Genomic DNA, 27,876 nt, shown 5'->3' with positions numbered 1-27,876 from the left:
TGCAGAAACAAGAAACCAAATACAGCATGTTCTCACTTATAAGTGGGAGCTAAATGCTGAGAACACATGGACACAGAGGGGAACAACAAATGCTGGAGCCTATCAGAAGGCAGAAGGCAGGAGGAGGAAGAGGACCAGGAAAAATAACTAATGGGTACTAGGCTTAATACCTGGGTGATGAAACAATCTGTACAACAAACCCCCACGACATACAATTACCTGTGTAACAAACCTGCGCATCCTGCACATGCACCCCTGAATTTAAAATAAAAGTTAAGGCCCAGTGTGGTGGCTCACACTTGTAATCCCAACACCTTGGGAGGCCAAGGTGGGTGGATCACTTGAGGTCAGTAGTTCAAGCCCAGCCTGGCCAACATGGTGAAACCTCGTCTCTACCAAAAAATACAAAAATTAGCCAGGCATGGTGGCACACATCTGTATTCCCAGCAACTCAGGAGGCTGAGGTGGGAGAATCACTTAAACGCAGGAGATGGAGGTTGCAATGAACCAAGAACACACCACTGCACTCCAGCCTGGGTGACAGTGAATGAGACCTGTCCAAAAAAAAAAAAAAAAAAAGGCTATCTGAATAATTTTCAGATGTATATGCAACAAAAGAAAAAGTTTAATAATAATAAAAAGTCATTTGAGGTCAGGAGTTCAAGACCAGCCTGGCCAACATGGCGAAACCCCATCTCTACTGAAAATGCAAAAAATTAGCCAGGCGTGGTAGCCCACACCTGTAGTCCCAGCTACTCGGGAGGCTGAGGCACAAGAACTGCTTGAACCCAGGGGGCAGAGGTTTGCAGTGACCCACCATCTTGCCACTGCACTCCAGACTAGGCAACAGAGCAAGATTCTGTCTCCAAAAAAAAAAAAAAAGTTATGAAGGGGAATAAAAGGCTTAGAGGTCAATTTCACTCATGATATCAACATTCCAAAGAACATATTTGAAACTGTTACCGGTTTCAGAAAGACCAGCAACAAAGTAACTGAAACAATAAAATGGTAGCTATGAAATGCAAAGACACAGTAGAATTGACAATTTTTTGGCAACGAATTTTATTTATTTATTTATTCTTTTGGAGATGGAGTTTCGAGTTTTGCTCTTATTGCCCAGGCTGAAGTGCAATGGCACGATCTCAGCTGACTGCAACCTCTGCCTCCTGGGTTCAAGCAATTCTCCTGCCTCAGCCTCCCAAGTAGCTGGAATTACAGGTGCCCACCACCACACCTGGCTGATTTTTTTTTTTTTTTTTTTTGAGACGGAGTTTCACTCTTCCACCCAGGCTGCTGAAGCGCAGTGGTGCAACCTCGGCTCACTGCAACCTCCACCTTCTGGTTTCAAGCGATTCTCTTGCCTCAGCCTCCCAAGTAGCTGGGATTACAGGCGCCTATCACCACACCCTGATAATTTATTTTTGTATTTTTAGTAGAGATGGGGTTTCACCATGGTGGCCAGGCTGGTCTGGAACTCCTGACCTCAGGTGATCCACCCGCCTCAGCCTCTCAAAGTGCTGAGATTACAGGCGTGAGCCGTCTGGCCCACAACTAATTTTCAAATCAGCTTCTGCAAAAAGCCCTCAAAGTTGGGCGGAGTGTGGAGAAATGGAATCCTGAGTAGATAACACTCCCTTACTAATGTTTCAACAGATAAAAACTCCATAAGATCTAAGAGCTGGCCGGGTGTGGTGGCTCACGACTGTAATCCCAGCACTTTGGGAGGCCAAGGCAGGCAGACCACAAGGTCAGGAGCTCAAGACCATCCTGGCTGACCCAGTGAAACCCTGTCTCTACTAAAAATACAAAAAATTAGCTGGGCACCTGCGGTCCCAGCTACTCGGGAGGCTGAGGTAGGATAATGGCGTGAACCCCGGAGGTGGAGGTTGCAGTGAGCTGAGATCACGCCACTGCACTCCAGCCTGGGCGACAGGGCAAGACTCCATCTCAAAAAAAAAAAAAAAAAAAACAGATCTAAGAGCTACAATGTAAAAAAGAAAAAGTAAGAGATAAAGAAAAAAAGAAAAGTTTCTTTATATATCATCTTCATACACTAAGCTTCTGTAACTTTCACTAGGGAAAAAACAAATATAATTGCTAGTCAAGAAAACGGCAAGGCGAGGTGCAGTGGCTCTTGCCTATAACCCCAGCACTTTGAGAGGCCAAGGCAAGAGAATCACTAGAGGCCAGGAGTTCAAGAACAGCCTGGGCAACAGAGAGACCTCATCTCTAAAAAAAACAAAAACAGGCCGGGCGCGGTGGCTCAAGCCTGTAATCCCAGCACTTTGGGAGGCCGAGACGGGCGGATCACGAGGTCAGGAGATCGAGACCATCCTGGCGAACACGGTGAAACCCCGTCTCTACTAAAAATACAAAAAAAAAAACTAGCCGGGCGAGGTGGCGGGCGCCTGTAGTCCCAGCTACTACAAAAAAATCCACTCCAGCTTTTAAATGATGCTCCAATTACTTTATAATAAATACTATTCCATGCAAAAACACAAAACAAAGATGCACATTCATATATTTCTTAAGTTTAAAAGGAAAAAAAAAAGTATCCAGGTTGCCAAGAAAAATCCAGTTACTTTTTTTTTTTTTTTGAGACAGAGTCTCGCTTTGTTGCCCAAGCTGGAGTGCAGTGGCATGATCCTGACTTACTGCAACCTCCACCTCCTGGGTTCAAGCAATTCTCCCGCCTCAGCCTCCTGAGTAGCTGGAATTACAGGCGCCTGCCATGACGCATGGCTAATTTTTGTATTTTTAGTAGAGACAGGGTTTCACCATGTTGGCCAGATTGGTCTCAAACTCCTGACATCAAGTGATCTGCCCGCCTCAGCCTCACAAAGTGCTAGGATTACAGGCATGAGCCACCGCACCCAGTTAACCTGGTTACTTTTCAAGAGAAAATAACCGCTTGAAAATATGAAGCCAAGAAAAATAGCAGGACCTTCTCAACCCACTCTCTAGAAGTTAATGTAGGAAAAAGGAGATATTATTTTAAAATCCTCATGCGCTCAGCAAGTTTTAAAGGATATAGCATTGCTACAAATGAACATACCACTATGAAAAAGGAATGGGGCTGGGTGCGGTGGCTCAGTAATCCCAGTAACCTGGGATTTCAGAGACAGGCAGATCACGAGGTCAGGAGTTCGAGACCAGTCTGGCCAATATGGTGAAACACCGTGTCTACTAAAAATATAAAAAATTAGCCAGGCGTGGTGGTGTGCGCCTGTTGTCCCAGTTACTCGGGAGGCTGAGGCAAAAGAATCATTTGAACCCTGGAGGTAGAGGTTGCAGTGAGCCGAGATCACGCCACTGCACTCCAGCCTGGGAGACAGAGCAAGACTCCGTCTCAAAAAAAAAAAAGAGTAGGAAGAAAACAAAGCTTAAAAAATAAGAAAACTCAGGCTGGGTGTGGTGACTCATGCCTGTAATCCCAGCTACTTGGGAGGCTGAGGCAGGAGAATCACCTGAACCCAGGAGGTGGAAGTTGCAGTGAGCCAAGATTGTGCCATCGCACTCCAGCCTGAGCAACATGGAGAAACGCCTTCTCAAAAAAAATAAATAAATAAAGTAATAGTAATAATGAAGAAGAAAAAGAAGAAGACTGCGATGACGATGAAGAAGATGAAGACTCAAATTTCCAGCCCCTACCTTCAAAAATAGATTTCAGTAGAGGAAAGAACAGAATAAACACTGATGAAAAATATAATAACTGAATTACAAGAGATTACTGACAGGACATCTCCACGAATCCAAAGCAAAAATGCCAACATATGTCACTAAGAGGGAAATTGTATATGAAATGAAAGTAATTCCAGAAAACTCAATTTCTATAAATAGAAATTCTAAAAAGGAACGGAATTTGTAGATTATGAAAGATACAATGTAAGAACATTTCCCTAAATTTGATGGACTTGAGTCTTCACATTAAAGGAGCTCATCAAATGCCAGGCAGAACTTTTCTTTAAAGACATCTCTGCTATACACAGACATGGTGAAATTTTTGAATTCCAATGGTAAAGACAAAATCATACAAACTTTCAGGAAAAATCAGATTGACAACAAAGAAAATCAGACTTGACATTATTAGACTTCTCATCTGAATCTCTAAATGCCAAAAGACAAAATGCTATTCATCCAGAATTTAATCATCCAGAATTTAAAGGAAATTATGACCTTTAAGTTTAGAATTTCAAACTACATTTCACAGATAGCTCTATACCACCTAGGTACTCATACTTTCAAAAAATAAAGTATTCTAACTTAAGAAAAAGAATTTACAAAAATGTACTCAATAAAAGTAGAAAAAAAAAAAAAAAAAACAGGCCAGTCATGGTGGCTCACACCTGTAATGCCAGCACTTTGGGAGGTCCAGACAGGAGGACTGCTTGAACCCAGAAGTTCAAGACCAGCCTGAGCAACATAGTGAGACCCAGTTTCTACAATAAATTAAAAAATTAGCCAGGTATGGCAGCATATGTCTTTACTCCCAGCTACTTGGGAGGCTGAGGCAGAAGGACTGCTTGAGCCCAAGAGGTCGAGGCTGCAGTGAGTCATGACTGCACCACTGCACTCTCGTCTAGGCAATAGGGCAAGACCCTCTTTCAAAAAATAAATAAGCCTGGGCAACATAGTGAGACCATGTCTCCCTCCCAAAAGAAAAAATTTAGCTGGGCGTGGTCCACGCATCTGTGGTCCTAGCTACTCGGGAGGCTGAGCTGGAAGGATCACCTGAGCCCAGGAGTTTGAGACTGCAGTGAGCTATGATCACATCACTGTACTTCAGTCTGTGAGGCAGAGCAAGACTCTATCTCTTAAAAAAAAAAGAAAAAAAAAAAGCAAGACAAAACAAAACTTTGTGCCACATACATTACAAACTCAAAAAACAGTCATAATATTTTTACCAATAGCCAGGCATACTGAGTCACGTTTGTAATCCCAGCTACTCAGGGAGCTGATGCTGGAGGAAGACTTGAAGGAGTCTGAGGCTGCACTGAGCTATGATCACATCACTGTATTCCAGCCTGGGCAACGGAGCAAGACACTGTCTCTAAATAAATAAAAATTTTAAAAATGTTTAAAACAGCTGCTTTGGACATCTGATTTATGATAGATGAAAAATCCTAAATAAAGCACTAGCAAATTGAACCAGCTATATATTAAAATAGTAACATGGTCAGGTATGGCAGCTCATGCCTGTAATCCCATAGCTTTGGGAGGATTACTGACTTGAGGCTAGGAGTTTGATACCAGCCTGGGCAACACAGTGAGACCCCATCTCTAAATAAAAATAAAAATAAAAATAACACTACATAATCAAACAGGTTTATTCTGGGACTAGGAATGGGTTAACATTAGGAAACTCATTATATTTAATAGAGTAAAAGGGGTAAAAAACAAAAAGCAAAATTCTGTAGTAATTTTTGAAAGACTTCAAAAAAGAAAAAATGGTTAAAAAGTGAAGAAAAGTATTTGAAATAGTCTTTTTTAAACTATTAAAATAGCTAAAAAAAAAAAAAAAAAAAAAAAAAAAAAACAGAAAGGAACCTGAAGTGCAATATCCACTCAATAAAAACTTGGTAAACTATAAGGTACTTCCCAGCATAAATGCACATAATCACCAGAAATCATCAGCATATGCAATATGGTAAAACACCAGAGGTAAACTAACTCAAGATAAATGAAAAAAGGACACCCATTCAACTGTCTTCACCATCTTTCAACACTGTTCCTGATGTTCTAGTATATGCATTAAGAAAAAAAGGTGTTAGGCCGGGCACAGTGGCTCATGCCTATAATCTCAGCACTTTGGGAAGCCCACATGGGCTGATCACTTGAGCCCAGGAGTTCGAGACCAGCCTGGCCAACATTGTGAAACCTAATCTCTACTAAAAAACACAAAAATTAGCTGGGCATGATGGCAGATGCCTGTAATCCCAGCTACTCAGGAGGCTGAGGCAGGAGAATCGCTTGAACCCGGAAGGCAGAGGCTGCAGTGAACCGAGATCACGCCACTGCACTCCAGCCTGTGACAGAGTGAGACAAAAAAAAAAAAAAAAGAAAGAAAGAAAGAAAAAAAGGCGTTTGGGTTTCTTCACAGCCGCTCAAGATGAACTGATTCTTCAGAAAAGTGAAATTAAAGCTCTGCTGCCCAGCCTGAATGACTGCATTGGCATGGTGGACAGCAGGGCAGAATCCACTGACAAAAAGATTTCTAGATTGGATGCTGAGCTAGTGAAGTTTAAGGACCAGATTAAGATGAGAGGGGGTCCTGCAAAGAATACCGTTACGCAGAAAGCCTTGCGAGTTTTAAAACAAAAGCAGATGTATGAGCAGCAGCAGGAGAATCGCACCCAACAGTCATTCAACATGGAACAAGTCAATTACACCATCCAGTCATTGAAGGATACTAAGACCACGGCTGATGCAATGAAACTGGGAGCAGGGGAAATGAAGGCATACAAGTGAAAACTGACCAGACTGAGAATTTACAAGACCAGGTACTGGACATGATGGAAGATGCAAATGAAATCCAAGAAGCACTGAGTCGCAGTTATGGCGGCCCAGAATTCAATGAAGATGACCTAGAAGCAGAGATGGATACACACTGGGTGATGAGCTTGTGGATGACAAAGAGAGTTCTATTTAGATGAGGCAGCATCTGCACCTGCAATTCCAGAAGGTGTTCCCACTGACACAAAAAGCCAACGATAGAGTTCTGGTGGATGAATTTGGATTGCCACAGATCCCTGCTTCATACATTTGCATTATTTAAGTACATCATGTAAAACAAACACATATTATGGGACCATGAAATACTGATCTTTTGAAACTTACCATAAGAGATATGTTTCTGTCCTTTCTTTGGAGGAAAGTTTAATTACATTACTCTTCTATTTTTTTCCTTTGACACTCATTGCTTGGGAAATGCTTTCTTTGTACTAAAACTTGATTCTGGCCAGGCACAGTGGCTCACGCCTATAATCCCAGCACTCTGAAAGGCTGAGGCAGGCAGATCACGAGGTCAGAAGTTCGAGACCAACCTGGCCAACATGGTGAAACCTCATCTCTACTAAAAATACAAAAAATTAGCCAAGCATGGTGGCGGGCGACTGTAGTCCCAGCTACTAGGGAGGTTGAAGCAGCCGGGAGGCAGAGGTTGCAGTGAGCTAAGATCGCCCCAACAGCCTGGGTGACAGAGCGAGACTCCGTCTCAAAAAAAAAAAAATTCACTACTGTAGCACAAGTGGGTATTCTGATTCTGTGGTTTCCTCAATACTATATCTTGAAATCAATAATGAATATTTCTTGATATCTGATGAATAGGACATTTACTCAATTTTTTCAAAAGGAAAAAAAGGCATAAATTACAAACATATATTAAAAAGATGAGACAGGCTGGGCACAATGGCTCACGCCTGTAATCCCAGCATTTTAGGAGGCCGAGGTGGGCCGAGGTGGGCGGATCACCTGAGGTCAGGAGTTTGAGACCAGCCTGGCCAATATGATGAAACCCTATTGCTACTAAAAATACAAAAATTAGCCAGGCATGTGCCTGTAATCTCAGCTATTTGGAAGGCTGAGACAGGAGAATCACTTCAACCTAGGAGGCAGAGGTTGCAACGAGCCGAGATAGCACCATTGCACTCCAGCCTGGGCAACAAGAGCAACACTCCATCTCAAAAAAAAAAAAAGAAGATGAGGCAAAAAAAAATATCCAGAACCTGCAGATTACATGCTTGCAAACTAGAAAATCTAACAAATAAAACAAATTGAAAATAATAAAAATATAAGATCTACAAGAAGCAGTAAATATCCTTCATACCAGCAATAATCATTCAGATGATGGCACAGTACCATTCACAATAAAAAGATATACAGGAAGAGACAATTCACAATAAAAAGATATACAAGAAGAAAATGAAGAAGTATGCAAGACTCACATTAAATTAAAAACAAAACCAATGCCGGGCGCAGTGGCTCACGCCTGTAATCCCAGCACTTTGGGAGGCCGAGGCGGGCGGATCACAAGGTCAGGAGATCGAGACCACGGTGAAACCCCGTCTCTACTGAAAATACAAAAGATTAGCCAGGCACAGTGGCGGGCGCCTGTAGTCCCAGCTACCCGGGAGGCTGAGGCAGGAGAATGGCTTGAACCCAGGAGGCGGAGCTTGCAGTGAGCCGAGATCACGCCACTGCACTCCAGCCTGGTGGACAGAGGGAGACTCCGTCTCAAAAAAAAAAAAAACTAGGGCACAGAAGACCTGGATAATGAATAAATAGAGTAGAGGATTAAAGAAATTACTTCTCCCCAAAATAATGCACACATCGAATGTAATTCAAGTCAAAATCCCAATGAGAGTTTATTACTGGAACTTGATTAGAAAATCATCTAGAATCGTTATTTAAAAAGGAATGGGAGGCCAGGCGTGGTGGCTCACACCTGTAATCCCAACACTTTGGTTGGCCAAGGCAGGAAGACTGCTTGAACCCAGGAGTTTGAGACTGGCCTGGGCAACACAAGGAGACTCCATCTCTATAAGAAGTTTTAAAAAGTAGCCAGGTACAGTGGTGCGCACCTGTAGTCCCAGCTACTTGGGAGGCTTCAGCAATAGGATCTCTTGAGCCCAGGAGTTCGACGTTGCAGTGAGCTATGATCATGCCACTGCACTCCAGCCTCGGTGAGAAGAGCACAAGACCCTGTTTCAAAACGAAACAAAATAACCCTGTGCTTTTCTCCAAGGAGATGGAATTACAGGAGGATTTCACTTTGGCTATACTGTTTTTACCTTTTTTACAATGTACATATATTATCAAAACAAAGAAAGAAAAAATATGGGCCAGGGGCGGTGGCTCAGGCCTGTAATCCCAGCACTTTGGGAGGCTGAGGCTGGTGGATCACCTGAGGTCAGGAATTCCAGATCAGCCTGGCCAACATGGTGGAACTTCATCTCCACTAATAACACAAAAATTAGCTGAGTGTAGTGGTGCATGCCTATAATCCCAGCTACTTAGGAGGCTGAGGCAGGAGAACTGCTTGAACCCAGGAGGAGGAGGTTGCTGTGAGCCAAGATTGCGTCACTGCACTCCAGCCTGGGGGACAAGACTAAAACTCCATCTCCCAAAAAAAAAAAAAAAAAAGAAAGAAAAAAAATGTTTCCATTCAAAAACTAAAAGTTTGTAAACAATTATGTACAAGCAAAAATATCTGAACAATGACCTTTTAATTTCTTACTGATCCATGAAAATTATGCCTTAAATGACAACAATGTTCACTCCTTTCATGACAAAAATGTCTGCTTCCCCACTTACATTAGCTGGTTGCTCTCACAGGAACGTCTGTGTCTTCACTGAGTTCCAATCTATTACGCCTGTAGGTCGAATCAACACTCAATCCATGAATTAATAATGAGGCAGAAAAAATTTTCCTCTTCACACTGCCAAGAAAACCTCTCAGCCACAATTCAAACACAGCATGTGTTTTTAAAACATCTCCCAACTACTGGGAGATAAAGTCCATTCAAATAACCTTTGTCAGACTGGAGACAGCTAGGGTTAGTTATCTCCTCAAAAACAAAAAAAAAAAAAAAAAAAAAAGAGTTCATTTAAAGATGAACTTGAGAGTCAAAGGATCATGAAAAAAAAAAATCCATCTTCCATAGCTGAACAATATAATTTAAAAAAAAACAAAAAAAAACCATCAGTTTTTCAGTAAGATCCAATTTCTGGTCTTCAAGATTTCTTCACCTATTAAGAAAAAAACAGAAACCTTCCCCCATCTTTATTATCTGTATAATAAAAACATACTTGTATGTAAAAATATAGTGTTTTATGTATACAATATACATACAGATATATACTAACTGGCTTATACACACACACACACACATATATACACAAATGTATAGAAATATAACATTTGGGTGAGTTTCCCCTTTTAAAATGCACTATAAAAGACTTTAGATTTGGGTTCATTATAAAAATAAAGAACTTACTCTTATACCAAAGTATCATGAACTTATTGTTACACTAAATTTTGCCCAGCCCACAAAATAAAGACGAAGGTAAATCCTTACACATATATCAATATGTATAATATGGATGTATGTATATAAATCCATCATCGTCATCAGGGAGTGTTTAACCAAAAAAGATAGAAACGTATGGTAATAGAGTAACTACAGAGTGGTGCAGCAAGCTGTAGAAGGCAGAGCAGCATTATAGCCATTCTAAACTGGCACTGTCAAAACACAGAAAGCTTTACCTAAGGGAAAATTTATTTATTTTGTATCAACACCAGTGTCACTGGTTTGCCATTAAATAGTGGCCCTGGAAAGGCTTGCTTACGCAGCCTAGGTCCAAATTCTTTACTACTAATGGCTACAGCTAAAGACTTTGTAAGTATATATTTACTCCAGTTAGTAAAAGGGTAAACTTTTGGAGTTGAGATTTCACTTCACAATGGCGTATTTACCATTTAAGAATTTCAAAAAAAAAAAAAAATCAAAAACAAAAACAAAAAAAAACCCTTATTTTGAGACATAGAAATGAGTTCTAAACTTTGAAACCAGCCCAGTAACAAAGCAATTTTGATTCTCATGTAATTAAATACTACATAATTTCTAGGCTAAATCTTGCCAAGTACTATCCGAGACAAAACTAAAGTCGAAACTTAAAAAAAAAGTGGACACCTTTTACTCACACTTAATACTAGTCAATTTTCCAGGAATTTTTTGGGCAGGGAATATCCCCAAATCTAAAATGAAAAAAAGGAAAAATTGGGATCTCACATTAGTTATTCAGTCTGAAACTTTTAATAGACTTTTACTAAAGTCATCATTTTCTGGCTTCCTACTCAATCACAGAAACATACTTTCAGAGTAAAAAGGGATCTTAAAATGAGATCAATTCACTCATTTCACCAATGATTCCTAACACATAAAAATACCGACCTGTTAGTTTTCATTAAGAATTCAATGGCCAAAACAACCGCACAGTTAGGGTAATACAGTATTATGGGTCATTAAGTATGTTTTTAAAAAGATTACCTAAAATTACAGAAACAATCTTTGGGAATTATCTACTGGGTTTTTCCAAGCATGTTCAAAGGGCTCTCATTACAATTCCCATTCAATCTTTTCCAATTCTTGCAAACGTTTTAGTCTGTTTTTACCCATAAATCATTTGAAAGTACCTACACAATCCTTGTTATTTTTATAATATTTTATAAAGGTTAAAACAGGCATTTCAAAGACTAAAAGTATATTTTCCTAATTTTTTTCTAATATTTCCCTTTTATATAAGATCCAATTCCAAATATAAACGGTAATACTATCACACTCAACAATTTGAAATTATAAAGCTGACCAGTATGAGGAGGCAATTAGAAATTTCCAAATATAAAACAATTTCACGGGTTTTCTTTTTGCCAAGTTGTAATTAAGCATCAGGGTTTTTAAGGAAACAGAAAAACAGAGGCAGGAGGAATGCCAGCCTACAGTACTTTTTTCTCATTTCGTTGGTTTCAGAGCAATACAATTTCCCATGGTGGGGGAAATTTTACTTAAAACCAATTACTAGTTCAATCTACCAGGCAGAAAGCCTAAGGCCTTTCAATGCTGCACTATATTTTTTTTAATTAAAAATATCTTTTCTCTCTCATTGGTATAAGCAAAATTTTCAAGTGCTAGCAACAATGAGTTATAGCTATGAAATTTTTAATCTTCATTTTATCAAAATTATATTGCCTCTGAGGAATTTTCAGCCCTTTTGTGATTTCAGGTTTCCCCAGATGTGTTTATAAAGATAACGATTATACTTAACAACTATAGCTATTAAGATACAGTAACACAGCAAAAAGTTGCCCATTTTAAACGGAGAAAAAGAAATTAAGGCAGTATTTCTTTTTCATTGCTTTGAACAACTTCATTCTCAGGATCCCAGCTCAGAACCAATGTAGAATAATCGTAGTTAACATTTTTCAAGTTCATTTTCAGAAACATCAGTTGTTCTATATTGTCAAAGTCCAGGCTCATGATCTGTTTTGGATGAAAGTGGCTATTTTTAGTAAAGATACATTCAGATTGCCAACTACACATGGGGCAACTTAGATACTGGATGGCAACCTGGGTCAAAGCTGGCCATATGCTTATCTTCCTCTGCCAGTAAATTAAAGGGTCATCACCTCCTGAGAGCTCTGAATACTTCTCTTTGAAGTACTCATCCACAACTGCTACAGCAGAAGGGAACATGAAGCTTTTGCTTCCAAGGGCACAACTGTCTACAGCTGAGCTATCGACAGAACCTGAATTGGAGGTGCCTTCTTTTAGAGATGAGGTAAATGAATCAGTTCCTACTGTAACTGAGGGGCAAGAAGCTTCTGAAGTTGGGATTTGGCAGATCTCTGGCGAAGATTCCATATAATTACAGACCTCTTCTGCAAGGAACTGCTTATAAGTTTCTAAATCAGCACCTTGAGGAAAAAAGTCTTCCAAACTGTTTTTAAAGCAAGGGTCTAACAAAGTAGCCAAGATACAGGGCTTGGATTTAAGCATGGCACTTAGTAGGGTATCCGTTTCAAGTTTCAGAGATAAACTATCCACCAGATTGAGGGCCTGAGTAATACCTCTGACTTGAAAATCTTCTCTGAGTTTCTGCAAGGAAAGGAGTAGATGATGGATTAGGGGTAGCACCTGATTCAATCCTGCGGTCTTCACGCTCACTTTCTGGGTAGCCTCCTCAAATGGCGTAAGAATATCACAAACATAAGTCATTAGAGTCCACTGAAGGGAGGTGAGCACAACTCCACTGGCTCTACCAAGACTATGGTGAACTGAGTAGCAATGCTCCAAGAGCCATTTTAACATATAAAAAGTAGAAATCCAATGGCCAGTTTCATCCTGCTTCAAATTCTTCCATGGAAGTTGGTGATCATTTTGGAACTCTTGCAGTATCTGACGGGCCTTGACCGAATGACTAAAATGATGACAGGTTTTCCTAGCAGCCACTAACATATTCTCAATGCTTTTGTGCTCACAGAAGAAGTCCTGAATGACCATATTTAAACAATGCAGGAAGCATGGCACATGGGTAAAACCACCATCTTTGATTGCATGTACCACATTAGAGGAATTGTCAGAAACAATGAAGCTAGGGATAAGGAAATTTGGAGAAAGCCACAGACCAATCTGGTCATTTAATTCTTGTAAAATATTGGTTATCAAACAGTCTTTAGCCAAACCTGTAACACAAAGCACTGCCCACTTTCTAAAATCGGGGATCCTGCCATTATTGAGAAAAGATGCAGTTTCCAAAGAAACCCAGTGTACAGTCACAATAAAATAGTCAGTGGATGGGTCATGGGTCCATATGTCAACAGTCAGGTGTATTTTTTGGCTTTGAACATTCTCTAAAGTTAAGAAAATTTTTTCTCTGACACAATCATATAACTGAGGTACAGCCTTAGTGAAAAAGTAAGTCTCTGATGGCAACCTATAATCAGGGGCCACAATCTGCATGAACCTCTGAAAGGCTGGAGTTGAGAAGTAGTTGTAAGGATGCATATCCTCCACAATCATTTGGATAATTGCCTGACTTATTTGACTTGAGACTGGATTTCCACAACATGTTGTTTCTCTCTCCTGCGCATGCATCAGAGTGCCTTGCTCTGCAACGGGAATAGGACTTTCAGATCTATTTTCAACCTCTAACATAGGTTCATCTGAATCAGAGTCACTAAGGTCCTCAGCTGTTAAATCTTGGCTGCCTGTAGACTTTTCTCCATGCAAGGTATCACTCAAGAGATCACGTCTCTCAGTCTCAGCTTCATCTAATCCATTTGCAATAGCACCACTGTCTTTGTTGGCAACAGCCCAATGGATAGGATGTGTGGCTTGCAGGTGTCGTTGAAGTGTTGAAGTCCCTAAGTGGGACCCTGGCCTACCCCGGCTCACACTTCTTTTACATATATTACACACAGCTCTTGAGATGTGTTGAGGATCAGTGTAAAAAAAATTCCAAACGGCAGATGTCTTGGCTCTAGTTCCAGGAATTAAAGCATGCTTGACAATGTTACTTTTGATGAGAAATCTCCCTCTTTCTGCCCTTAGGGCATCAGATGCTGATTTATCATGCTTCTTACCCATTCTATTATCATCTAATGGATCAGTAGGAATATATTCAAAACTTCCATTGCTTCCAGAAGAGGGAGACAAAGATACATCCAAGGTAAAGTCCTCCTCTCCACTAGTAACTCCAAACTTGTTGGCCCTGGTCCAATGAGGTGAATGCCTTGCTTGCAGATGTCGCTGAAGAGTAGATGTACCAAGATGGCTACCTGGTTTACCCCTGCTGACGCTTTTCTCACAGAGGTTACAAATAGCCCGCCAGGTGTACTGGGGGTCAACATGAAAGAAGTGCCACACAATGGAGGTCTTGGCTCTAGTACTAGGCAGATAGATCTGTTTTTCTATATTGCTCTCAAAAAGACTTTCTTCATCCTGCTCAGCATCATTGGAAGCTAACAAAGCAGGGGCATCTGCAACAGGCCTCCCAGATCCCAAATCCTTACTAAACTTCTTGGCAAGAATCAATTTTTTTCGACGCCTTTTCCCCTTAATTCGCAAACCCTTCTTTCTTTTCTTTTTAGCAGGCTGTTTGGCCTCTTTATTCACTCCTTCCGCTACCATCTTTTCCTCTACCACATCTTCTTCATCTGTATTAGAATTAATAGGAACACATCCCAGAATCCCAGAATCACTAAAAGTGCTGCATCTTCTGCCAGGAGAGAGTGAGGAAACTGGTACACTTAAAGTACATACACTCATTATCTTTATGTCTCCACAATTCGTACCAGAATCTGTTAGTGGGTTTATAACTCAAGCAGAAATACAGCTGTCCCTCTCTGCTTGCATTACCTTTTCTCCAATTTCTATGGGGAATCAAATTCCCACTGGACCAATAACTTCCAAGCCCGGTTATTTTTGGAGGAAAAGTGACAGCAATGGAGAACATTCCCAAACTCTTTCTTAGAGGGCTTTAAGGTCCCTTCCAATTTTCTAAGTTCTGAATTCAAATAGTCCAGTGTCCTCATGTTACAGAAGTTAAGAACTGAGTCCCCCTTTCCCAGAGTCACAGAGTTGGTTAGTAGCAGCTAATAGCTAGGTCTTCCAAATTCCAGATCCATGTTCTTTCCGCTTCATCAAGAACTATATCTGCTTGAAATGCCTTCGCCTTTTAAAATATATATTTTTATGATGCCTCATGATAGCGACATCAATTTCCCTTAATTCTGAAATTAACTATTTTCAGGAAATCTCATTTAAACAAAAACATAGTGCATCATTCAACATTCATCATTTAGGACTGTGATTTGCCAATACAACCCAAAAAGTCAATTCTGGAAAACCAACACAGACTCCGCATACTGGTCACAGCAAATGCTAGTTGAGCCCTTTCAGTTCTAACTAAAAGTAATACAACCTTTTAAAAATGTGACTGGCTGGAAAAAAATGCTTTGAGAATAAAATTTTAAAACAAGGTTAAATGCTGCATTTTCAAAGTACTATTTGTATTAAGAGTTAATTCAAGTTTAGTTTTCAGATATTTTTAGACTGGAGAAGCTTTTACAGCCTGTAACTCACAAGTGGACGCTATAGGGATAGCAAAAAGTGAAATATGAACTTTAAACCACTTCCATTTCTTTTCGATTGATCCCTCCCCTTCCCCCAATACCTACATACATTTACCCTAAAAAGCATCGCTATCTCTAGTTCCACAGCCTCCTTCTCAAGGTCCAGAACCAAGGCCTGGAAGATGTCAACAATATAGGCCTTCCCCATAGGAATCCGCACCGATTACGGGAGTTTAGGGGTGTTCTTCATTACGGTTTCACCAATCCTACAAGGAGAACGGAAGTGTCCCTGTTGCTCTTGACTCCGACGCTGAGGGCCAGGGGTGGGAGTGTAATGAGGGTGGGGAATGGGTGTAGGATACCGGAATAAGGTCGGTGGCTTTCTGTATGTGGAGTTTGAGACAAGCTCCAAAGTAGTGGGACCCTGGAGAGGAATGAGAGTAGGTAAATTCAGCGCCCGGCACTCAGTCTGATTGATTTAGGCAGTGAGGGTCCGCTCAACTAGAGAAACTGTTGCCCCGAAGAAAGCAATCTAGTGTCAGTTCTCTCTTCGGATTCGGGGCAACAGTCGGCTTTCGGGGGCTGCTCCGGGCTCCCCCAGATTAGCGAACACCGGATGTGGGGGAGGGGAGAAAGGTTGGCTGGGAAAGGAGCAGGCGCCGTGGGGGTGGGGTGAAGGGGGGTGGGGGTGGGGAGGATGGGAAAAGTGAGCGGGAGCCTGGGGCTCCCAGCCCGCCCCGGCGAGGGCCGCGGCCGGGAGGTGGCGGGGGAGGGGTCGTTACGGCGAAGCTGGAGGATCCGCTCTGACTTCCCAGGATAGGCCGCGACCCAGGGGCGAGGGGAGGCCGCTGCCACTCCCCTCGCCCTCTCCCCCACCTCCCCGGCCCCAAGCCACCCGGGAATCAAAAAAACGGGTCTAGTTACCAGAGAACAGAAACTTTACCGAACCGATGACACTATCCCCGACTCCCGCTTGCTGCCACGTCTTTCTTCTTGCTTGGCCGCTGCCGTCCGTCGTCCTCCCAGCAGCAGCACCAGCAGAAAACCAAGAGTGCCAGCGTCAAAGATGGCGCCCGGCTACAGGCTCCGCTCTAAGGCCCGGCCGGTAAAAGTGCCAGCACGACGCAGGGCGCGAGGGTTCTGGAAGATGTAGTTCTTCTATGAGGCGATGCCTAAGATGGCTGCTCCGGGTCACAGGGTCACGTGACGGGGGAGGCGCTGGGTCGGGGAGTCCCTTCCCTTCAAAGGAATGCCTTGAAGCTGGCTTCCATAACGTTTTGTTTTTGTTTTTTAAATCAAATGAGGTAATAAGCGGGAGGGCCGCAGGAACTGAGACTACCATTCAGTAAACGCTCAATTTATTCTTACCAAAGTGTTTTCTTAATGAGTAAATCTCCCAAACCACGTATACATTTAATTTAGAAATAAACTGTACTTTTCCTAAGCATGCAATGTAGAAGGATTTGTTAGTTTATTTTTACTTGAAGAAGTGAGATTGGGCTTTGGGGACGTTTCTTTGATTTCTTAAAGCAAATCTGTATGTTGGAAAAGTAATTCAAGCTCGTGACAAAATTCAGGAGGGTTAGTTGAAGGTCGCAATCAGCAGTCTCATCCCTGCTTCATTATTAACATTGTCCCTTATTTTCCCTTTTGAATGCTTTTACCTTTTCCCCCTGGTTATAAAAGTAATACACGTGACCGGGCGCGGTTGCTCACGACTGTAATTCCAGCACTTTGGGAAGCCTAGGCAGGGGGATCACAAAGTCAAGAGATCAAGATCATCCTGGCCAACATGGTGAAACCTCGTCTCTACCAAAAATACAAAAATTAGCTAGGCGTGGTGGCACACGCCTGTAGTCCCAGCTACTCGGGAGGCTAAGGCAGGAGAATCGCTTGAACCCGGGAGGCAGAGGTTGCAGTGAGCTGAAATCGCACCAGGCTAGGAAAGGATATACACCTTAGAATGAATGAAAATATGAACAGGCTAAAACTCTACATTTTGTTTTGCAATTTGCTTTTTTCACTTTACAATATATCTTGAATATATTTTAATGGTCATCAGCACTTAGAGGCCCACCATATTCTTTTTTATTTTTATTTTTTTGAGATAGAGTTTCGCTCCCGTTGCCCAGACTGGAGTGCAATGGCACAATCTCGGCTCACCGTAACCTCCGCCTTCTGGATTCAAGCTATTCTTCTGCCTCAGCCTCCTGAGTAGCTGGGATTACAGGCGTATGGCCACCATCCCAGGCTAATTTTGTATTTTTAGTAGAGACGGGGTTTCTTCATGTTGGCCAGGCTGGTCTCCTGACCTCAGGTAATCCACCCGCCTAGGCCTACATTCTTTTTAATAGCTCCCATCCCGCTCTCTGTAAGCCTCTTTTTACAATTTATTTCACCAGTCCCTTAGTGATAGAAACAATCATGTCTCATTTTCCATTAATATTTCTCAAGGGGGGAAACAAAAAATAATACGGTAATAAGGACATTGAAGAGGACAAGCTGGACGGGGTGACTCACGCCTGTAATCTCAGCGCTTTGGGAGTCCCAGGCCAGCAGATCACTAGAGGTCAGGAGTTGAAGATCAGCCTGGCCAACATGGCGAAACCCTGTCTCTACTAAAAATACAAAATTAGCTGGGTGTGGTGGCACCCACCTGTAATCCCAGCTACTCAGGAGCCTGAGGCAGGAGAATCACCTGAACCCAGGAGGCAGAGGTTGCAGTGAGCCAAGATTGCGCCACTGAACTCCAACCTGGGCAACAGAGAGAGACCCCGTCTCACCAAAAAAAAAAAAAAGAGGGCAGAAGAAAAAGCCTGAGGCTGTTGGAGAGAGAGTTGGGAAACTCCTCTAAGAGTCAGGAGAGTGCACATGCCAACCTCCCCCACCCCCCATATATACACACAGTATTCTCAGGAGTGTGTGTATGTAACAAACACTTGTATGTTACAAGTAGGGGTGAAGTATCTAAACGAAGAACACAATGCCAGATTCCCGCTACTCATACTGCACTTCAAATTCTAAATGGATTTTAAACAGTCTCTAGACCTCTTCAGTGAGTGACAAAACCTTTTGGGACATTCAGTGTGTTTTTGCTTTGAGAGCAAAAGTTTGGGAAAAAATTGTGAAATTATTGAGACAAAATTAGGTTCAAGAGAATCTTTATTTAGACTAGAAAAGGAAATCACAATAAATTACACATTAAAAAAAAAAAAACCAGTCTGCCCGATGCCTCATGCCTATAATCCCAGCACTTTGGGAGGCCCAGGTCAGTGGATCACTTGAGCTCAGGAATTCAAGACCAGTCTGGACAACATGGTAAAACCCCATCTCTACTAAAAATACAAAAAATAAATAAATAAATAAAAAATAAATAGCGGACGTGGTGGCATGTGCCTGTAATCCCAGCTACTCAGGAAGCTGAAGTTTAAGGACGGCTTGAACCCGGGAGGTGGAGGTTGCAGTAAACCAAGATCGTGCCACTCTACTCCTGCCTGGGCAACAGGGCAAGATCCTGTCTCAAAAAAAAAAAAAAGAATACTTTGTGCCTGGTGTGGTGGCCCATACCTATAATCCCAGTGATTTGGGAGACTGAGATCAGAAGATCACTTGAGTCCAGGAGTTTGATACCAGTCTGTGCAAGATAGTGAGACCTCATATCTGCAAAAATATTAATAAAACTTTGTTCCAGAGACATTAAAAACTAAAAGAAAAGTCACGATATTTTTACCAATAACTGGATATGGCGGCACACACCTGAAATCTCTACTACTCAGGAGACTACGGTGGGAGGTTACAGTGAGCTCTAATCACAGCACTGCACTCCAGCCTGGGTGACAGAGTGACACTGTCTTTTAAACAAGTAAATAAATTTACATATCACTATAATCCTCTCCAATACTTTTTTTCTCTATATGAGGCTGCAGACTCTTTGATTGCCTCTTCATATGACAACAATTTTGTAATATCTTCTATAAAGAGAATGAAAAGAGGCCAGGAATGGTGGCTCATGCCTTTAATCCCAGCACTTTGGGAGGCCAAGGTGGATGGATCACCTGAGATCAGGAGTTCAAGACTAGCCTGGCCCATATGGCAAAACCCCATGTCTACTAAAAATACAAAAATTAGCTGGATGTCGTGGTGTGCACCTGTAATCCCAGCTATTTGGGAGGCTGAGGTGGCAGAATCGCTTGAACCCGGGAGGTGGAGATTGCAGTGAGCTGAGATTGTACCACTACACTTCAGCCTAGGCGACAGAGTGAGACTCAGTCCAAAAAAAAAAAAAAAAAATATATATATATGATTATTGTCAAATTTGGTACAGCTACTGTCAAGTTTCTTACATATATATATAAGCACTAAGACTTTGTTGAATTATTATTAAATTATTTAATACCCTCTTTACCAGGCAAGAGCTACCATTTTTACTAAATCTATTATTTATTGCTATGTAACAAATCACCCCAAAATGTAGTGGCTTAACCAACAAACATTTGTTATTTCATATGTCTGTGGGTCAGGAATTCAGAAGCAGTTTGGCTGGGTGGTTCTGGCTCAGAGTTTCTAATGAGTTTGCAATCAAGTTGGCCAGGACTGCAGTCATCTGAAGGCTTGACTGGGGCTGGAAGATACATTTCCAAGTCAACTCATATAGCTGTTAACAGGAGAGGAGACCTCAGTTTTTCACCCTGAGGGCCTCTCTGTAGGGATGCTCAGGATATAGGCAACAAGCTTCCTCCAGAGTGCATGACAAGAGAAATAGTGACTAAGACAGACACTGTAAGCTGCAATGCCTTTTACCTAGCCTTGGAAATTACATACCACCATTTCTTCTGTATTCTATTGATTACACAGATTAACACTGGCATAATGTGGGAGGGGACTAAGCAAGGGCATGATAACAGGAGCCAGAGATCATTGGGGTCTTTCTTGGAGGCTTGCTACCACACCAGCTGTTGGTGATAACTGACTCTCCTATTTAAAGTTGTAGATGTGGCCGGGCACAGTGGCTCACGCCTGTAATCCCAGCACTTTGGGAGGCCGAGGCAGGCAGATCACCTGATCAGAAATTCAAGACCAGCCTACCAAGCATGGTGAAACCCCGTCTCCACTAAAAATACAAAAATTAGCTGGGCGTGGTGGTGTGCGCCTGTAATCCCAGCTACCTAGCTGGCTGAGGCAGGAGAATCACTGGAACCTGGGAGGCAGAGGCTGCAGTGAGCCAAGATCACACCTCTGCACTCCAGCCTGGGCAACAGAGCAAGGCTCCATCTCAAAAACATGTAAATTTAAAAACTAGATAAAATTTTAGATGTGTGGCCAGGTGCAATGGCTCACACCTGGATTCCCAGCACTTTGGGAGGCCAAAGCAGGTAGATCACCAGAGGTCAAGAGTTCAAGACCAGCCTGGGCAACCTGGTGAAACCCCTCTCTACTAAAAATACAAAAATCAGCCGGGTGTGATGGCATGCACCTCTAGTCCCAGCTACTTGGGAGGGTGAGGCAGGAGAATCACTTGAACCCGGGAGGCAGAGGTTGCAGTAAGCCCAAGTCGCGCCACTGCACTCCAGCCTGGGTGACAGAGTGAGACTCTGTCTCAAAAAAAAAAAAAATGTAGACGTAGGAAGAATTTTCCACAGACTAGCTTCTGATGCCATATGATTCAAACCTTGTCTCTCCTCAGTGTTTTACATTCTTCCAGTGCCAGATGCTGTAGGTAGGGCAGGTTTAAAACAAAATGTGACCTCTGGCCCTACAACTTTGGGTCATAATGCTAGATGAGTCACTACAGTGGGCAATAGGGGTATTCCTGAAAACTGTTTCTAGCCCCATAAAAGTGACTATAAATTACATAAATATAGCCCAAAATAATTGCATCCCAACCCCGTTTTAGCCAGATACCAAAATGCCCAATAAGAGGAAAGTACTAGAAAGAACAGCTGAGTGAAAAGAAACAGGGCTTTTAACCATTGCCATTAAAATCTTACTTTTGCAAGTTTTAGAATGACTGCATTGTTAAGGCGCTGCCCAGAGCCTTGAAGGGAGCCTGTGAAAGAAAGAGTACCTGAAGGTTAAGCTTCGTTATTTGCATATCAGGTCTTCTCTCTTTGGGTGGTGGTAGGATGTGTTGACTATCATATAATCTGGATTCAAATCCTGACCTAGCGTTCACCCTGAGGCTCTAGTCAACCCTGCGGGCTTCACAAACTGAGGGTAGCCCTGTGTTTGTACTACCCGGCATGAGAGATCGGAGTGGGTGAGGAACTGCCATGTGAGTAGCTAGTCCCTTCCCCCACAGTGTTCATCACCACTATCCATCAGCTTGCTTTTTTGTTGTTGTTACTGTTGTTGTTTTGAGACAGAGTTTCGCTTTTCTTGCCCAGGCTGGAGTGCAATAGCACACTCTCAGCTCACTGCAACCTCCGCCTCGCGGGTACAAGCGATTCTCCTGCCTCAGCCTCCCGAGTAGTTGAGATTATAGGTGCCTGCCAACACGCCCGACTAATTTTTTTGTATTTTTAGTAGAGACGGGGTTCTCCATCTTGGTCACCATGTTGGCCAGGCTGGTCTTGAACTCCTGACCTCAGGTGATCCGCCCACCTCGGTCTCCCAAAGTGCTGGGATTACAGGTGTGAGCCGCCGCGCCCAGTCTCATCTTGCCTCTTTTTATCCCTGCCTTTGGGTCTCAGCTGTCTGACATGTGTGAGAAGACAGTGACTAACAGAGCATTCTAGCAAGAAGCTTTAGACAGGAGTCACAAATAACCTACTAACTACGGATAACACCATGTAAGCTTCTTTCTCTGACTGTGGGATCTGAAAACCAACCCTTCTAGGCCTGCCTTCCCCTTCCAATGCTTCCAGTGCATCCTTTTGCTGTTTTATTTCCTCATAGAGAATTTTTTGCTTGGTCCTCAAATAACATTGTTTCATTCAATGTCATTTTATTAAAATGACAATGAGAAAAAAATAAATCAATTCCTGGCCGAGTACACTGTCTGTGTGGAGTTTACACATTTCCCTCGTGTCTGTGTGAGTTTTCTCCAGGTACTCCAGTTTCCTCCCACATCCCAAAGACGTGCAAGTTAGGTGAACTGGTGTGTCTAAATGATCTCAGTCTTTGTGAGCCTGGATGTGTGTGAGTGTACCCTGTGATGGAATGGCAGCCTTTCCAGGTTTAGTTTCTGTTCTTCTCCCTGCGCTGCTGGGATAAGCTGCAGCCACCAAGACCCTGAACTGGAATAATTGTGTAAATAATTAGCTTGTTCTTACTAATTCTTTTTTTTTTTTTTTTTAAGACAGAGTCTTGCTCTGTTACCCAGGCTGGAGTGCAGTGGCACACTCTCAGCTCACTCAACCTCCACCTCCTGGGTTCAAGCGTTTCTCCTGCCTCAGCTTCCTGAGTAGCTGGGATTACAGGTGCCCACCATCATGCCCAGCTAATTTTTATATTTTTAGTAGAGATGGGTGTGATGGTTAATACTGAGTGTCAACTTGATTGGATTGAAGGATGCAAACTGTTGATCCTGGGCATGTCTGTGATGATATTGCCAAAGGAGATGAACATTTGAGTCAGTGGGCTGGGCAAGGCAGAGCCACCCTTAACCTGGGTGGGCCCGATCTAATCAGCTGCTAGCGTGGCTAGAATATAAGCAGGCAGAAAAATGTGAAAAGAGAGACTGGCCTAGCCTCCCAGCCTATACCTTTCTCCCATGCTGGATGCTTCCTGCCCTCAAACATCGGACTTTTTTGTTTTGAGACTTCAGTTTTGGGACTCAGACTGGTTCTCCTTGCTCCTCAGCCTGCGAGCCTGTTGTGGGACCTTGTGATGGTGTGAGTTAATACTCAATAAACTCCCCTTTATATGTGTATCTATTCCATTAGTTCTGTCCCTCTAGAGAACCCTGACTAATACAAGGGCGTGTCACCATGTTGGCCAAGGCTGGTCTCAAACTCCTGACCTCAAGTGATCCACTGTCCTGAGCTTCCCAAAGTACTGGGATTACAGGCATGAGCCACTGCTCCCAGCCTACTGACCTTTCTTAAATGTATCTATAACTCACATTTATTTCAATGTTAAATATTGAATGTTTAATGTTCAATGTTTTGGTCTTTATTTAGAAGTTTGAGCCTGGACAACACAGCAATACCCTGTCTTTAAATAAGCAAAAAAATACAACATTTAGTGGGGCATGGTGATGCACACCTGTCACCTCAGATATTTGGGAGGGTGAGGCAGGATGATCACTTGAGCCGGGAATTTAAGGGTGCAATGAGCTATGATCATGATACTACACTCCAGCGTTGGTGACAGAGTGAGACTCCATCTCTAAAAAAATTAAAATTAAAAGAAATACGTTTGAGGACATTTCTATGACCAGAAGTATGGTGTAGGAACTCAAATTTTGTTTATATCAGTTAGCCTATAGTAAAATTGGTTTTGCTATCACTGTTTCACTTAAAGTTGAGGTTTCCGAGAACATATCGATAATATTAAATGAGAACCTTACTGTATGTAGGTGGTGGTGGTGGTGGTAGTGATTGTTGTTGTTGTTGTTGTTTTGATACGGAGTCTTGCTCTGTCACCCAGGCTGGAATGCAGTGGCGTGATCTTGGCTTACTGCAACCTCCTCCTCCCAGGTTCAAGCGATTCTCCTGCCTCAGCCTCTCCATGAGTAGCTGGGATTACAGGCACCTGCAACCACGCCCAGCTAATTTTTGTATATTTAGTAGGGATGAGGTTTCACCATGTTGGCCGGGCTGGTTTTGAACTCCTGACCTCAAGTGATCTGCCCACTTCAGTCTCCCAAAGTGCTGGGATTACAGGCGTGAGCCAGTCACTGCACCCGGTCTGTATTTAGTTTTTTTTTGAGATGGAGTTTTGCTCTTGTTGCCCAGGCTGGAGTGCAATGGCAGGATCTCAGCTCACCACAACCTCCGCCTCCCGGGTTCAAGCAATCCTCCTGCCTTGGCCTCCCAAGTAGCTGAGATTACAGGCATGAGCCACCATGCCCGGCTAATTTTGTATTTTTAGTAGAAACGGGTTCTCCATTTTGGTCAGACTGGTTTCGAACACCTGACCTCAGGTGATCCACCTGCCTTAGCCTCCCAAAGTGCTGGGATTACAGGCGTGAACCACAACTGAGGGAGCTGGCGTGACCCCAGGCTGTGGCAGCTGGACCATTTGAGGTCAGGACTTTGAGACCGTCCTGGCCTCAAAAATGACAATGAGAAAAAAATAAATCAATTCCTGGCCGAGTACACTGTCTGTGTGGAGTTTACACATTTCCCTCGTGTCTGTGTGAGTTTTCTCCAGGTACTCCAGTTTCCTCCCACATCCCAAAGACGTGCAAGTTAGGTGAACTGGTGTGTCTAAATGATCTCAGTCTTTGTGAGCCTGGATGTGTGTGAGTGTACCCTGTGATGGAATGGCAGCCTTTCCAGGTTTAGTTTCTGTTCTTCTCCCTGCGCTGCTGGGATAAGCTGCAGCCACCAAGACCCTGAACTGGAATAATTGTGTAAATAATTAGCTTGTTCTTACTAATTCTTTTTTTTTTTTTTTTAAGACAGAGTCTTGCTCTGTTACCCAGGCTGGAGTGCAGTGGACCGTCCTGGCCAACATGATGAAACCCCGTCTCTACTAAAAAAAAAAAAAAAAAAAAATTAACTGGGCATGGTGGCATGTGCCTGTAGTCCCAGCTACTCAGGAGGCTGAGGCAGGCTAATCACTTGAATCCGGGAGGCAGAGGTTGCAGTGAGTTGAGATGGAGCGGCCGGGCGCGGTGGCTCAAGCCTGTAATCCCAGCACTTTGGGAGGCCGAGACGGGCGGATCATGAGGTCAGGAGATCGAGACCATCCTGGCTAACATGGTGAAACCCTGTCTCTACTAAAAATACAAAAAACTAGCCGGGCGACGTGGCGGGCGCCTGTAGTCCCAGCTACTCGGGAGGCTGAGGCAGGAGAATGGCGTGAACCCGGGAGGCGGAGCTTGCAGTGAGCTGAGATCCGGCCACTGCACTCCAGCCTGGGTGACAGAGCGAAACTCAGTCTCAAAAAAAAAAAAAAAAAAAAAAGAGATGGAGCATTGCACTCCAGCCTAGATAACAGAGCAAAACTCCATCTCAAAGAATAAAACAAAAAAAGAGGTAATGCAGTCCCTGTGTTGCTGCATTTTCTGATTTTTCAGGAAAAGCTAAGAATTCAGATTTTTAGTGGAAGTTTCTGATTTGTAAATTTAGCAGCTAATTCAAACAGAACAACAAAATAATCATTTTATGGGCATATGCACCCTTTACTTCAGTTCTAGCCGGGTTAGAAAGGAGGAGGTGGTCATTGGAAACTGGTGTTTCAGGAAGTACTTCCGGAAGCAGGTGAGGCTTGAGCTTAACCTTAACCTGTGCAGAGGTGAGAGGTAAGTGAAGAGGAGTGTATTAGTGTCTTCACACTGCTGATAAAGGCATACCTGAGACTGGGCACTTTAAAAGAAAGAAAGAGGTTTATTGGACTTACATTTCCAATACAAGGGAATTGTGGCTGGGGGGCCTCACAATCATGGCAGAAGGTGAAAGGCATGTCTCACATGGCGGGAAACAAGAGAAGAGAGCTTGTGCAGAGAAACTCCCCTTCTTAAAACTATCAGATCCCTTTAAAATTTTGCTGTTACGAGAACATCACGGGAAAGACCTGCCCCCATGATTCAACTACCTCCTACAGAGTTCTCCACAACACGTGGAAATACAAGATGAGATTTGGGTGGGACACAGCCAAACTATTTCAAGGAAGAAAGAAATTATACTGGCCGGGCGCGGTGGCTCATGCCTGTAATCCCAGCACTTTGGGAGGCTGAGGCAGGTGGATCACAAGGTCAGGAGTTCGAGACCAGCCTGGCCAATATGGTGAAACCCTGTCTCTACTAAAAATACAAAAATTAGCCGGGGGTGGTGGTGGACGCCTGTAGTCCCAGCTACTCAGGAGGCTGAGGCAGGAGAATCGCTTGAACCCGGGAGGCGGAGGTTGTAGTGAGCCAAGATCGGGCCACTGCACTCCAGCCTGGGAGACTCCGTCTCGAAAAAAAAAAAAAAAAGAAATTATATTACAGAGATCAGAGATCCTTGAAGGGATGATGGAGAAGAGCTCACAGGTTACAGGAAGGAGGACATTGTAAAAGTAGGTTGGAATTACATTGTAGAGGGTTTTGAATGTTGAGAAGGCATGGGTATCATACTCCATTGGCAACAGGAATTCCTGGAAGACTTTGAACTGGAGACAAAATGGTAGAAGATGTGACATTAGCAAAGTTGTGTTTCAGAAAGGCTGAACTAGTGGTGATGTTGGGCAGAAGTGACAGCAATAGTCAGTGAAAACATCAATGAGTGGTCCCTCTTGGTCTATCTGTTGTCCCCTTTTTCTCTTACAGCTTAATTTATCCCTCTCTAGTTGTTCCGCAAAGCCTACTAACATACATGCATCCTATTCTATTATGCTCAATCTTTCCTTTCCCTCTGGCACTGCTAATTTCTTATCTTCCTGCCAATTTCCTTGACTGCTTTGTTGGCTCTCATACACTCTTTAATCTGTTTCATTTGGGTCTATGTTCTCATGGATTCCCTGAAATTACTGTGGTAAGGTCATTAGTTTTAAATTGAATAGATCCTTTTCAGTTTTTATTTTTCTTCATGTTATTAGCATTTATTGACAGTTTATTATGTGCCAGCACTGTGTTAATGGCTTTATTTTCATTATCTAATTTAATCCACACAATAACTTTATAAAATAGGTGTTATGATTGTTAACCCTTTTTTACAAATGTTTATAAACTTCTAGTGACCTCTTAAAAGCGTCATTGCTGATAAGTGGCAAAGGCAAGTTTTAAACCCAGGTCTGTCCAACTACAAATCAATATGCAAAAGTTTGACCTCATCCACCATTTTCTTTAAACTCCCCTTCCTTCTTTTAAAAGACAAAATTCTTTCATTCTTTTTTTTTTTTTTTTTTTTTGAGACAGAGCATCACTTTGTCACCCAGGCTGGAGTTCAGTGGCATGATCTCAGCTCACTACAGTCTCCATCTCCCAGATTCAAGTGATTCTCATGCCTTAGCCCCCGAATAGTTGGGACCACAGGTGCCCGCCATCACACCTGGTTAATTTTTGTATGTTTTGTAGAGACAGGGTTTTGCTGTGTTGGCCAGGCTGGTCTCAAACTCCTGGCCTCAAGTAATCTGCCTGCCTCAGCCTCCCAAAGTGC

The 27,876-nt window shown here is 42.8% G+C and overlaps 2 protein-coding genes and 1 pseudogene across 41 annotated transcripts in view; 1 reads left to right on the top strand and 2 right to left on the bottom strand.

The window, feature by feature from the left end:
* The window catches only part of ZC3H11A (zinc finger CCCH-type containing 11A), a 61,371-nt gene extending 44,374 nt beyond the window's left edge, over nt 1–16,997 (bottom strand). For 2 of the 40 annotated variants that reach the window (XM_033199231.1, XM_033199270.1), the window contains exons 1-3: nt 16,556–16,997; nt 15,852–16,055; nt 9,313–10,756 (exon numbers count right to left, since the gene is read on the bottom strand). The gene's annotated coding sequence lies outside the window, so the exon portion shown is untranslated. Of the gene's footprint in view, nt 1–4,904; nt 5,020–6,492; nt 6,585–9,312; nt 10,757–15,740; nt 16,056–16,555 lie in introns of those variants that run through there. The other 38 variants (XM_033199269.1, XM_033199275.1, XM_033199263.1 and 35 more) reach the window with 37 other exon arrangements.
* Nucleotides 5,638–6,775, top strand: LOC117074075 (annotated as a pseudogene).
* Nucleotides 11,220–15,734, bottom strand: ZBED6 (zinc finger BED-type containing 6). Its single transcript, XM_033199230.1, has one exon. The coding sequence runs from the start codon at nt 14,823–14,825 to the stop codon at nt 11,889–11,891; it is 2,937 nt and encodes a 978-aa protein (XP_033055121.1). The 5' UTR covers nt 14,826–15,734; the 3' UTR covers nt 11,220–11,888.
* Nucleotides 16,998–27,876: the final 10,879 nt, after the last annotated feature.

This window comes from Trachypithecus francoisi, unplaced genomic scaffold, assembly GCF_009764315.1.
Source record: "Trachypithecus francoisi isolate TF-2019V2 unplaced genomic scaffold, Tfra_2.0 Lachesis_group5, whole genome shotgun sequence".
Classification (NCBI taxonomy): domain Eukaryota; kingdom Metazoa; phylum Chordata; class Mammalia; order Primates; family Cercopithecidae; genus Trachypithecus; species Trachypithecus francoisi.
Note: the sequence above shows the minus strand (reverse complement) of the source record. Positions and strands in the feature narration are given on the sequence as shown.